Genomic DNA, 14,221 nt, shown 5'->3' with positions numbered 1-14,221 from the left:
CTTCTGACTTCCTCTCCCACATGTTTCGCACACATCCAAGGAGTGTGGCAAAGATATACTCAGTTATAGTGCATGGGTGGCTCAGGCATTTGTCTATGTCTTCAGATTTTCTGCAAGAGAAACTATCGAGGGACTAATTTTTCAAAGTTACATTGCCTTTTCACTCTGCCCCTCCTCAGAACACATTTTCTGACTTCCAGAAGCAAGCAAACACACCTTCCTGAATGTCTTTAAGTGCTTCCCCGTTCTCTGCCAGCCCATATTTGCAAAGAGCCATCTACTGGCCACCATTCTATCCAGTGACTCCTGGGTATGACACATCATACAGCAGCCTGCTGAATCATGAAATTCACGTGATTTTCAACTTCTCCACAGTCAACTAGTATATTTTTAACATCCACTCTCCAGCAGCCTGGGGGAGAGAAGTATGTTGCATTTGTGGTTGTGAGGAAGGTGGGTGGGAGTGAGGGCACCTGAGAAGCTGAGGCTCCTATGGATGAGTGACTGTGTACATGGGACAGCTACAGCATTGTTGAGCTAAACAATGAGATATTCCACAGTTTAAAAAAACAAAACAAAAACAAACAAACAAAAAAAAAAAACCAAACAAAAAATCAAACCAAAAGTAATAAGAAAACAGGGTGTGTTTTCTGGGGGTATAGGTTTTTCCCCATTTAGAGGACACACATTCCTCTGTACCATTTTTATTATGTGCTGTCATTATAGTAATTACTACAATCTAAGAATCAAGCACAGATATAAATATAAATTATATTACTGTCCAGTTATTTTAGGCATCCATACAACAATCATACAGCAACATTTTGAACTTCAAACTGCTGTATGCCTAAGCCTGTAAAGTCAAGTGGCTGTGAGCACAGCAAGAGACAAGTGGCCACATATGGCACCAGAGAAAAGACACACTTTTCCTTCTAGTTTAGAGAGGGTTTACCCACCCACACTTGCCTTTAGAAGGCTGTTGGTTTCTAAGAATTTATTATTTGGGCAGGTTGTTCCCTGCCTTTGCTTGCACTGGCTTCTGCAAGAGCCACACGACGCTTGGCTGAGGTGGGGCATTCAGGAGTTGGGACTTTGAAAGTAGTCTGGGTTTCTTAATTTATCCTGCCAGGCCGCAGGTTGTAGAGAAAGGTGCCTTGGCTGATGAGGAATTCCTGCTTTCTTCTGAACCATCAGCAGCAGCTGCACTTCCCCAAAGCAGTACAGGACACATGTACCAGTTGTGTCTGCCAGCCACAAGGCACAAGGGCAGCAGGGACCAGCTGGAGGAAGCTGGATGAAAACACAAAAGTCAACAGAAACCACCAAGCCTTCATGGTGCTGCTTCTCACCCACTGGCATCCTGGTTCCTCTAGTGATGCTACCAAAGAAAAAAAAGGAGATGCTCACGGTATCTAACAGGTGGGAGAAGAAGCAGAGAGAGTAGCAGTCAAAGTGTTTCAGGCAGACAAAACCTATCAGGTCTGGAAAGATATAGACAGGGGATGCAACCACAGGGCCAGAAAAGAGCTTACTAGTTCTCCTGCAGTAGTATGACACACACTTAATAAACTTCCAAAATAAAAAATTACTTACTCAGTTTCCACCACAAGTAAAGCAACATATGAGGGCATATCCCGTTGGGATGGGTTGGTACCTGTATCCAAGGCAAACTGTCTTTTGTTTTCTTTTTCTTTTCAAGGAAGAACTGTATTCTTTTTTTATCCAGGACCTGCACTAAGTCTTCCCACCTTCTGCTCAGGTGTATCCCAGAGCAAACTTTCAAAGGCTGCTAACCCAACTGCTAAAACCTGCAGAAACAGCCCATTCGTGACACACCTGGCACCAATATCCCAACACCTAACCTTTCCTGGGTCCCATGCAGTAGGAACTGGAGTCAGCAACGTCCAGAGTCCAACATTAAACCCTACCAGCCCAACAGAAAGAGAACAGGGCTGTGGCAGACCTGTTTTGCACTGTGGGGTAGGCTGTGGCACAGCATGTGGTGAAACAAAGGCTGTCTCCAAAACACAGAGAAAAAAAAAAGATGGATTTAACTTTAGGTTCCACCACAGAATCCCCTCGGATGGGAACGCTAAGCTGTTCCCTTGAGGAGTCTTTCTGGCTGAGTCCCTGCATGAGGGGAGCTACGGAGACGGTCAGAGTTTAACCGCGGGTTAAACACCGCAGCCTTCTGCGCTGCACAAGGGCCCACATCCCACAGAGCAATGGCGCCACTCTATGCTTTTGGTGGTGGGAAGGAAAGCAACAAGGGAAAAAAAAAGAAGAAAAAAATATTCCCGTAATTTATTCCTGCCTTCCACTCTGCCTCCATTACGGGCAACACCAGCTCCCTTTCTCGTAAGGCGAGCAAAACGCCGCGTCAGACACAGCCGCTCCTCGGGGAGTGGGGGGGGGGGGGGGGCGGGAGGGGCCGAGCAACTTCCTGCTCATCGTTACACAGCACTTTTCCAACCTTCTTGGGCTTTTCTTTCTTCCGCTGCTGCTGCCGGTTCCCCTGGCAGCCGGCAGGGACATACTCTCCCCTCGCGGCCAGGGCAGCGCCGGCAGAGCCGTACCCGGCGCTCGCCCCTCTCCGCCGCCCTCAGCGAGGCCCCAGCAGCACCCCCGAGCCCAGCGGCGCCGCGAGCGGGGGGAGCGGGGAGCGGCAGGAGGCGGGCCGGGTCCTGCGCATGCGGGGCGCGGGGCCGGGCTGGGCATAAAAGGGCGGCCGGGGCGTGTGGGAGAAGTGCTGGGACGGCGAGAGGCAAGGCGGGAAGGTGAGGCGAGTGTGGGGACGAATCCCTTGGTTCCTTGCCTTTACAGCACCGAGTCTCCTTTCCCAGCCGTCGCCGCCATGGTGAAGATCGTGGGCAACCTGGTGAGTCCGATGGGCGAGGCGGCCATGTCTTTTCGCAGTGAGAGAGGCGGGCGGCGGGACGAGCATCTTTGCCCGGCGGGCGGGCGAACGGGGATTACCAGTGCCCGGGGCGGTTTGGCAGGCGGGGGATCGTGCTCGGGCTGCCCCGGGCTCTCGAGCGGCCTGCGGGAGATGGCGGCTGAGAGCCTGTGTGCTGCCCGGGCAGGCGGAGCCTGCTTCGCCCATGCGGCGCGACCGGGGGAAGCCGCGCGGAGCGCTCGGCCGGGGCAGAGGTTGGGGACAAATAACTGCGGACCTGAGGCTTCGGGGAGTCGGAGTGAGAGGGGAGATGATGCAATTTCGTATTATGACGGGTTGTTCATCGCACTTTTAAGGGAAAGGTTTCGTTTCTCAAGCGGATAGCAGGGTACTACAGCGACAGGAGGAGAGAACACAGTCTTAAGCTGCGTCAGAGGAGGTTTAGGTTGGACACTAGGATGAATTTCTTAAAAGACAGGGTGATTTGGCGTTGGGGTAGGCTTCACAGGGAAGTGGTTGAGTCACTGTCCTCGCAGATGTTTAAAGAACTGGACATGGCACTGAGTGCCATGGTGTGGTTGACAGTGTGGTGTTGGGTCACATCTCGGACTCGATGATCTCGGGGGTCTTTTCCAACCTAACTGATTTTGTGATACAGTATCTTAATTTGGCAGTCCTGATTTGCCTTATGTACTGCTAGTGTGTAGGGGACTAGGTGGCTTTCTTAGAGTTTGGCCTGTTGCATTTCTGGGCAGGACATCGTGGAAGAGTTCATCCATTCGTGACTTGAAAGGAACTGCTAGAGCCCATTCCCCGTGCTTAAACAGCAGAAGTTGCTGGCATAAGAAGTATTTCCCCTGTTATGGTGCTGTCTGATGTATTCACAGCCCTAATGCAGCACATCACTATTTGGATGATTCTGTGAATACAAATACATCTGTGGCTCTGAGATACAAAATAGTAATAAAGCCTAGACATAGAGAATACCCTGCTGGTCATGAAATAATATGTGGTTTTGTGCACAGCAGCTGATCTGGTTGATAGACAGCAATAGAGTACTTGTAAGCTGTAACTTAGGAACCCAAGTCTCAAAAAATATTCTCCATGCAAACTTAGCAAGTTCTTAATTTCAGGAAAAGTCCTGTTGGGCTACTCTCACCCTTTTGAACTTGAAATCTGGTGCAAGTGTCAGTTTGATCTCATTTTTGATGCATCTGCAAGTGATGATGTGTGGGTATCCTGTAAGGCCCCAAAAAGTCGCTCAGCAAGATCTTTAACAGGGCTTACAGTTAACAGGGCTCATTTACTCTGAGTTAGACACGGGAGAAATACTGTCAAGATATTCTCAAGAGGTCAAAAAATATTTTACTGGCAACTATAGAAAATCAGAGAACTTTGGCAAAAGGTTTTGTGTAACATTCAGTTAACATAAAACACGTCCCAAAGCATTAACTTAGCCCATTCAACTTGTCAAGCTCTAAACCTGTTTGATTTCAAGTCACTCAAAAATTCTGAGAGGAGAGACTTAGAAGAAAAAGATAGAAAAGATATTAAAAAGGGCACATACAGCTACTAACTGCTGGGTCCTAGCAGTGTTCAGCTGATAGAAATTCCAAGAGGAGGTAGGGTCGAGACATATGCTTGCAGCATGTTTGGCCTTAAGTGCCCCTTGCCTATAGTGTGCCTATGATTGGTGGTCACTGTGGGATACAGGCTCTAGGGATGGGGGTGTGCACTGCCTCACCAGAGCAAGGTCTGATCTGCCCCTTCCCCCAGACATTTGCACCTCAAAATGTTTTGAGACATCAGTCTTTCCAGTCTCTCACACATCCAAGTTTGTTTTCTAGGCTGTGCTCTTCTACAGTCAGTTCACTTTATATATGAAAGGTATGTCAAACCTCTCCCACTGGACCGCAAAAGTGTTGGAATCTGATACATAAATATACAAATTAACACTTGTGACCACAGCTCAAAAACCGGTGAATGCACGAACCTCCTTAAGAGGAACGAAATGCCTTACCATTCAGGTTCTGAAGAGAGAATGGTGTGTGAATACAACCTAGAATTGTTGTTCTGCTTTGTATCTCTTCCCCCTTTTCTGTCTATGGTGCCACAGAAGGGGCAAACTTTTGGTGTAAGGTTTTTGTTACACACAGGAACAGATTAAACATGGCAAGTCAAACCTGGCTCTGGAGGAAGAGCCGGCTCTAAATTAGGTAGGCTTTCACTATCCTCCTAGCTATGAGTGTTGTTTAATAGTCTGCTGTAGTTAAAGCGAACTTCGGTTTTGCATTCATGGAGAGTGTGAACTCAGCAGTCATGCTGACAACAGCATTTTAACATCGGTGCCACCCAGAGTATTCAAGTGCAGTGCAGCTGGGATTTCTGGATTAATTCTGGTTTTCAGTAAAGCAGGTTTGTATTATTCTCTGATACATTCTTGCACTGTGTGCAAGAGCTTCTATGAGTGAGAGCTAGGTAGATGTGGCCTTTTTCCCTGCACACCTCTTCAGAAAGAGACTAGCTTCTGAAGAATGTCTACTTTCAGGGTGCTTGACTGATCCTTCTGTAGTACCTGCTATAGCACAGAAGGACCTGTATTGTTATTGTTTTTTAGTGGCTTTGAGGTGAGTGACTAGTGTAATTTGTAAGAGGGTTTGACTATGGGACATACTGCTTTTTATAGCCAAAGTTAATGGGGTGTATAAACTTAAAAAGCTGCCAAAGCTTTCCTCTTCATTCTAGCTGCCTCTCTTGTTATTTAAGTTAAAGAAAATGCTGAAAATTGCAGCTTTTGCTGTAAGTGATAATTTTAGAGGTGGTGTGTACTAGGGAGTTCAGGCAGTTGAACCTTTGCTTTGTTTATGCTAGCTTCTGTATTTTAAAAAACCTCACTAAATTACATAGTTATCATTGGCACTCAGCCGATGACTTGGCAAATTCAAGGATGACTTGATATGTGTTGAAACTAATGTTTACAACCAAGCTTTAATCAAATATGCCAGATAGTGTGGACCTGTATTATCTGTTGCTGAGAGCAGCAGACTCCTTTCAGCACCATCTGAAGGAGGCCAGCAGCCTCCTTTTTGAAGCACTACCTGATGCTGGGAACCTCTGAGGCACTAGAGGCTTTCATTATTAAAGCTTCTTATTAGGCCCTAGGGAACAGATGCCTGCTACCAATGTGTTTGTTGAAGGTACCATGTCCTTTTCTGCTGGACAACAATACAAGTAAAATGAGGTCTTGTCTTGTGTTCAGGGAGATTTTAGTTAAATATTTAAGGAAAAAAAAAACAACCAAACAACAACAACAAAAAAACACCACCACAAGGAACAAATTAATATTGACCATCATGCTAGCTGAGGGGTTTCTCCCAGTGAGCTGTTACCTGGAGAAAATGCTGTTCAACAAAGCTGTAAGATCCTTCCAAAGTGTGACAAATAGCCCTGTGATGGGAGGTTCCCCTTATGGTAACAGAGATTATTTAGTTTTTCATAAAAAATCTTGTCACTTTACAGTTAACATGAAACACAACTGGTGAAGTCAGTTGGACAGGTCAAGCAGCTTGTTTTTTGTTTTGCTCCTGCTACTGTCTTCCTTCCTCCTGTGAAATTAAGCTCACTAGAAAAATTCAGAATTTCTCACTAGTTTGATACTTTTTAACTTGAAGGGGTATAACACCTTTGGATCCAGCATCTCTTTCCCTGTCCTGCAGCAATTTTGGCTGATATTAGAGATGATTTGCAGGGTAACGTCTGATTTGTAGTCAGGACCAGGTCACAGTATACATGGTGACCAGCTGGTATACATGACCAGCTGTAATTATGACACTGTCCTACTTTCCCTTTGTTCTGTGCAATAGCAAACCTCTCATGTGTGGCCATATGATGGAACACATTCTAAGGCTGAGCTTCCTTTTACAGAATACAGTAATTTTTTAGGTGTTAAAAGAGGATGGTCTAACTGGCAGCTGCGGGAAGTGGATTCAATACAGTAGTGATGTTACAGTGCAGAGGTCTGAGAAGCTACACCAAAAATGAGCAGGAGGATTTCAAGGCTGAAAGGAGTGAAGCTTGACTGAGGAACTTATAAGTACTGGGAGGGAGCAGCAAGTGTGGATTACTGTGTACAGGGATATTAAACATTGTTAGTGGGAATGGGCACAGGAATGCATACTATGTCAGTACAGGAGATGGGTAATCTAGGGAGACAGGAAAACGTAACTGTTCCTATGTCTTTCAGAATGAGAGTAGGGGTTGTGGAGTGTTACTACTGGTCTTGTTGCAGAGTAGACTGTGATTGTCCAAGATGAAAGGATAGGAAAACTAACATGGATACTGTGCCTATGAAGAGAGCTACATGGGAAGGGAAAAAGTCTGTTAACAGGGAGATGTAATGCTGAGTGTATTTGAAGTTACAGGAAGCTGTGAAGACTTTCACATAGGCTTATGCATACATAAGAATGCTCATGCAGGATTTCTGCTTGCATGTTAAATATATTAATGTCCAGTTTGACTTTGGCTCCTCAACTGCATGACATTCTTTAGCTTATTAGAGTTGAGTCACAACTTACTGTGGCTGACTGCAGAAGCAGGTATGAATTAGTTAACCCTTGGGTTGCCCTGTGTACATCTGGCAGTAACCATACTGCTTTCAGTCAGCTGGTGCTGACAGGACTCCAGTCCTTTGCTCCATTAAGTTGTGGGGGGACTAAAGCAGCTATCTTTTGAAGTTTATACTAACAGTTCTCCTGAAGTTTGTTTGCCAACACAACAAATTTGAAAATTACTGAAGTGGCTTGTTCTTTCTTTGACAAACATTATCAGAAAGTAGGTAATCAGCACTTTATGCTTCTGCCTGAGATGCTTGCCTTCTGCTGGCATGCAAGTATTTATTGCTTTTCATGTCTTTCAGTTCTGCTAAAGCTTTCTTTCACTTTTTGACCAGCAAAAATGAGTAATGGCATGTAAGACATTTAATTCCAAGAATTAATTGTCCAGAGATGATTCATGTGACTAAGTGCAGCACAGACTTGAAGACTCAGAAAAATTACCGGTTGTTTACATGTGTAGTCTGCATGTTTAGCATTGCTTTGGCTAATGATGTGAAATGTGGGTTCACTTGGCAAAAATATCCTGTGAGGTTGTTTTTGAAAATGTGCTTTAGAATAAAACAGTATCGTTTTGATGTTAGCTATTGATTGGAAGAGTCACCAGAGTGGATGACTGTACAAAGGTTTGTGTCTGTCATTTCCAAATTCTGCAGAGGAAAGTCTGTCCTGGACAAAGATGAAAGTCTTGCTGCCAAGACAGAAATGAGAATATGGATTATAAAAACTAAGGATCATATTTAGGGAATAACCTAGAGCTGTCAAAGTTGAACATCATAACTAGAGAATTTCTAGCTTGTTTCCACAATTCAGTGAGTTTGAGCATTCTGGTTGTTTTCTTATTGGTGAGACATAAGACACTGACTGCTGCTAGCAGCAATGGAAACCATTCATATTGAAGCACCTACATGATGGTACAAATAACCCATTTAAGTGTTTAAGACCTGTCATAATGATTAGTGTGTTAGGTCTGAGAGCAAGCCAACATTGGGATTAGTCTTATATCCTTTAGGAAAGGAGGGGAAAATCTTTTTTTTTTTTTTTTTTTTTTTTTGGTAGGTTGAATTTGAGGCAGAACTGAAAAGTGCTGGTGAAAAGCTTATAGTAGTTGATTTCTCTGCCACATGGTGTGGACCATGCAAAATGATCAAGCCCTTTTTTCACGTAAGTAGTTTTTCTGGATTTATTTCTGCGTTAAATTGTATATACATGTTTGTGTTGCTTGACAATAACGTAGAGGAAAGTACCTTTTGCCTTATGTGATTGCCAGCATTTTCTGGAAAAGTGAGAAGTTGCAGAAGTATCTATTTTTAAGACTACCAAGTGAAACAGACTGACCATTGATATAGCTGGGAACTACCATGAGGTTTAGCTTTTTTCCTGGTGTTTACATGCATTTAAGGTACATAGAGACCTGCCAGTTGCATTGCGACCTTCTGTATGCCATTAATGTAACTTCTCCAGCTGTGTTTAGATGGCTGTGTTAACTCCTGATAAGGTATGAGAAGCTGAAGTGTCTTTTGGTGATCAGCTGAAGGCTGTAAGAGAAGGCCTTCCACCTGTGTCTTAGGATATTTGAGTCTATGTTGGGAGAACATGTTTCCAGAGACTCCTCCAGAAACAGTCTGCAGCAGAACAGAAAATTTTTGCTCTGGTAGTAAAATAGCCGCTTTAATATAACAAAGCATGTTTCACTAGCAGTTTAAGCAGCACCAGCCTTTCCATTTATATGAATACATCTTTTCAGGAAACTTTCATGGAACACTGTAGCTGCATAGATCATTTTATTTCTTTTCTTTTTAGAGTTTGTCTGAGAAGTATAGTGAAGTGATATTCATAGAAATCGATGTGGATGATGCCCAGGTAAGGTCTGGGGGGTGGTGCTGAGGAAGGACAGCTAAGGACTTCCACACAAGTGACAGACAAGAATTCAAAATGCCTTCACACATTTTGAAACAAAATCTAAAACAAAACAAAAGTTTACTTAAAATTCAAACACAGGGATTTAGCTGGAAAGAATGATGTTTTTTTGCAGGTAACACCTGAACAGAACAAACTACCTTGATTATCAGCACTCTTGAAGTCCTGTGGCATGTGTTGGATAACTTGGAAGCAATGACCCTTTAGTTTGGGAGGGAGTGTTAGTCTGAGGTCTTAAGATGCTGTGATACAATCTTCCTTAAACCTAATTGTTCATAACCTCCTGATCTGTCTGGTCCCTCCACTGCTCTTGGCACAGATTCCTCTTTCATTAAAAATGAAATCAGATCTTGAATTAAGTGCAATAAAATGTCTGCTGTATTGCAGTTTCAACATAGTCAAATGTCCTTGAAAAATTTCACATAGAGGCCCAAGAGTTGCCATAGAGCTCCTACAAGCAGACATCTGTTTTGATGCAGACGTCTGTTTTATTCCAAACACAGAGTACAGGTTAAGGTTTTTTCTATTGCATTAATTAAGTGTTAAGAAGAGATCTTTAAGGCTTACTTCAGGTCTACTTACTGCACTGGTTTTGGTAGTGATGAACTAGGAGAAATTCTTTTGCTTTATATTGAGCAGTAATGGCTTTAATCTGTTACCTAAAGAGAAGTCAGCTAAAGTGGGTTCTAAATTTAACTTCCTTAAGAATACCCAGTTGAAGATGTTTTTTTATCTCTTCCAGGATGTTGCTTCACACTGTGATGTGAAGTGCATGCCAACGTTCCAGTTCTACAAGAATGGAAATAAGGTAGGCTCTGCCTTTTTGGAACTGGAGCAGGCAAGCTAAACACTTGAAAGAAGATTGGGAGTGTTGGGCTACTTAGTCTTCTTTCTCTTGTTTGTGTCTCTATGGTACCACTAGCATTAAGACACTCCTGAGAGCAAGCAAGTTGATCTTAGTACCGCAGCAAATGTAACCAGCAGTTAACTGGTGACACAAACTGTTGTTCACAGGTAGTGAACTGAGTTAGTTACGGGTTAATCTTACAGACAGTTTCATGAGAGACAGTGGGGTGAGATGTCTGTGTTAAGACTGCTGGTCTATCTGCCTAGCACCTTGCCTTTTACTTGGTCAGTGTTTGCTATCTGGATACTGCTTGTGTTGAAGCAAAGGCATAACTATAGGTGCCTGTGGAATCCTGCCCAAACAGAAGTCTCTAACCTGGTTAAGGTTATATACAACAAACAGCTGTTTAGTTTATTTCACAGAGAGGCTGTATAACCTTTGAAGTGAAGGTCCTGTCCCTCTCTTAAGGACTGAGCAGACCTCTTGTGTCTGGTCTGCCAAGAGATGGATGAGATGGGATTCAGAGGGTAGTTTGAGTAGCTCTTTGAACTTGCTGAGCTGAATGTGTTGTCTTAGGCTTTTAGTTGGCTAAGCAAGCTGAAGGTAGGCTTCCCTAAAGGAAAACAGTACTTGGGAGTAAGTTGCATGGCTGAAGGCAATGGAATTGCACCTTGGGTAGTTGAGTGTCATATATAAGGTGACTTCCAGTTCAGAATCGGGTCAATATGAACCTTTGACAGTTCTGTTAGAGTGAACTTTTGCAACTTCATGATGTCATTGGAAGAACTGTGATTACAGTGTGACAGTGTGTGGCTTTTTGTGTCAAGCAAGTAGTTTCATGGCCTGTAGTGTAGTCTGCTCTGTGCCTTGCACCCCTGTAGATACAGGAAGACAGAGCTGCTGTTTTTGAGACAGCAGATGAATGTTACCTCTTATCTTTCTGCCCTGTAAGTTGCAAGAACAGTTTTCACAGTAGAAGCCAGGCACAGGGGTAGGCAATTTGGAACTGTCCTTTCAGAATTTGATTGGTAGGGTCCTGAGCAACTCAAGATTACTTTGAGCTGCCTCTGATATGGGGGGACTTTCAGAGTTTCTTCAAGCCTCTTTTTGAGTCTTACATAATATCGATCCAGGATTAATCCAGGTAGTCAAGGATTGAACCAGGTAGTCTAGAAGCGAAGTTTGCTAGTCTTCTGTTTCAACTTCTGCATGAGTTGAATTGAGTGGGAAATAAATGTATGAACATCTGCAAAATACTATGTGTTTTGAGGGTGGGAAAAATTTCTAGCAGAGTTGAAAAGGTGTGTGTGTGTAACTGCAACTAATATTAAGAAGCATTAAATGCAGGAGTTCTGAAAATCAGTCTCTCTTTACAGGTGCAGGAGTTCTCTGGGGCCAATAAAGAGAAGCTGGAAGAGACCATTAAAAGTCTAGTCTAATCTCCAGCCATGAAGACTGAAGCATGACTGCTTTGGCTAAATTACAGCCTGCAACTTTTCTACTTAAAAAAAAGCTAGCTAGATTAAATGGTGCAAACTATCTTCTTGGTCCATGTATATGAGTAAAATAAAGTATAAACTCTTCACTTTTAGATATTGCTGTGTGTTTAACAAAAATCTTGGGAATTTCATAATGTCAGGTGAGTGTCAGGTTTTGCTGTGTTAAAAGAGTACTGTGTGTATACAAAGACTTCTCAAAGTCAACCTCATCCATTGTTGGCTTGGGATCCATGACAGTTGGTTTAGGAGTCTGCTGCCACCCTACTCAGATGGTAGTCACTAGGCTATAATCTAGTTTACAAATACCAAAAGAGGAGCTGGAGAAAAGAGGGTAGTCACTGGATGGGATAGTTCTTTCTTTCATTACATCTTTTTAGTTAAAAGATTTTAAAAATGTTTCAAGCTGCATTTTCAACTTCAAAGCTAAGACTTGCCCTTCCAGAACATAATACAAATCTTACCATGGAAGTGCAAGGTAGGACTTGGACTTGCTTGGTCTTTTTGCCTTTTCAATTTGTCTTGCCATTTGTTTGTGTACCTTCTGATTCTATTAGTAAAAAAGTGTGTTTAGGCAGAGTTGGGCTGCTTTGTTCCTAGGCAATAGTCTGGAACAAATGACCGAAGAAGTAAAACTTGTAATGTCTTATGGTCAAGAGAATTTTAGATTTCTATACTCTTATGATTTTCATTTGATTGCACTGTTGCACTTTAAGAACACATTTGACACTGTGTTGGACAGTAAACTGGATTCTGTGGTTCTCCAATCTTGAATCAGGCTGTCTAGATGAATGCTGGCTTGCCAGCCTTTTTAATACCTGCCATTCACCTACTCTTGACACTGTAACCAAGGGGAACAGTTTTTTTACACTGTATCAAAAGGGCTTCCTTGCTGGCTTGGATGTTGTCCTGTATAAGAACTCGGTGAAGAAGGGAGTAGGGCTGTAGCTAGCAGTGAGTGCAGCTTAGTGAGCTGTGCTGCTCACTGAGTATCACTCATGGAAAAGCTAGACTTCCTGCTGCATATGCAGACAATGTGAATGAGTGAGCCTCTTGTCTTTCTGGTAGGAAACTCACCCATGACTCAGCCTTACACTCACTTCACAAGCATGCATGAATTTCCTGATGGCTCTGGAGGACTGAGGGCCTTGAATAGCTTAATATATATGGTCCCAATTTGAAACAAGATTTTTCTAGTCCAAGAAGTGGCCACACCCTTTACTTGAGAGTGAGCCATCAGGCTCTTCTTGGATATAAGTTCTGAGTTGTGATTATGCAATGAGAAGAGCATGGAAAATACTTTCCATGTAGCTCTGGCTATTTGACTAAGTGCAGCTGCATGTTTGAGCTGTTCAAAGGTAAATGGGAAACCACTACCCCAAGTGGTACCATGGACAGACTTGTGAGGAGAGAATAAAATGAAGCTGTAGCAAGAATGCACTATGAACACACACTATCTGCAAACAAGCGCTGCTTTTCAAAGCAGTTTCTGCATGGCCTACTTACTCCCTTTGGGCAGTAACTGGGAGCAAAAAAGGTTTAAAAAACTACTGCTGAAAGTTCCAGATGAAGTTCAGTAAGAGGCCTCAGCATCCCACTTCATCCTTAAGAAATAATACTGAAGTGTCCTGCAACATACTGTATCTCTGCTAAGGCAAGACCAGACCAGGTTGTTGCAGGGGAAAGGTGCAGTCAGTGGTGTTTTGCTGCTTGCGTGTTGAGTTTAACTTATACTTTTAGTTTTTAAATACAATGCTACTCTGCAGTAGCCTTGGACAATCCAGGTGACAGTGACTAGAAATTCAAGTTGTGATTGGGAACATGAGACTAGCTGGAATACCTCTTGTGCTGAAGCAAGGGGTGCAAAGCAGTTCTTTAAAGGGCAGTGAGTTCAGCTTCCTTGCTTCAGCTTCAGATACTTGCTGCAGTATCTTCCCCTCCCAAGAACTGGTATATAGGTATACTGTGATGAAAATAACTTGCGTAGCCTAATTTGAAAGATGTTCTTTAAGGCTTGGCTCTTTGAAGAATATGTAGGGAGGATCTCCACGTTAGGTAAACTTTCTCTTTAAAGGAAACAACACATGGTCCTCAAATGCAAAGTTATACCAGAATTTAACTGGGTCAAATTGTAGTTTGCCCTTGTCATTACAGGTGATGGAAGACAAAGCACATGCTTTGTTATGGTTAAATGTAAGGAGCCTGGGTTCCTAGAGCACAAGTGCTCCTACTGGGAGGAGAGAACCCTAGTCAGGATGGGAACTGGCTTGGATCTTTCAACAGGCAAGGACAGGGTGTTTTAGTCTTTAACAAGCCTAGGTATAGCAAATAAACATTTTGTTCTAAATGGAATGGGTATGAGTATCCATGCTAAAGCCTAGGGCATCTGCTCTGCTCTCCCATGAGTGTTCAGTAATGACACTTCATAGAGAGCTTGGTGGGTGCATATCTT

General features: G+C 43.3%; 1 protein-coding gene across 1 annotated transcript; it reads left to right on the top strand.

The window, feature by feature from the left end:
- The first annotated feature begins 2,688 nt into the window (after positions 1–2,688).
- Positions 2,689–11,866, top strand: TXN (thioredoxin). The gene is given in 5 exon segments (NM_001245567.2): positions 2,689–2,878; positions 8,566–8,670; positions 9,310–9,369; positions 10,169–10,234; positions 11,650–11,866. Coding segments are annotated over 5 exon segments (318 nt in total). The 5' UTR covers positions 2,689–2,854; the 3' UTR covers positions 11,713–11,866.
- Positions 11,867–14,221: the final 2,355 nt, after the last annotated feature.

This window comes from Taeniopygia guttata, chromosome Z (assembly GCF_048771995.1).
Source record: "Taeniopygia guttata chromosome Z, bTaeGut7.mat, whole genome shotgun sequence".
Classification (NCBI taxonomy): domain Eukaryota; kingdom Metazoa; phylum Chordata; class Aves; order Passeriformes; family Estrildidae; genus Taeniopygia; species Taeniopygia guttata.
This window is presented reverse-complemented; position numbering and strand designations above follow the sequence as displayed.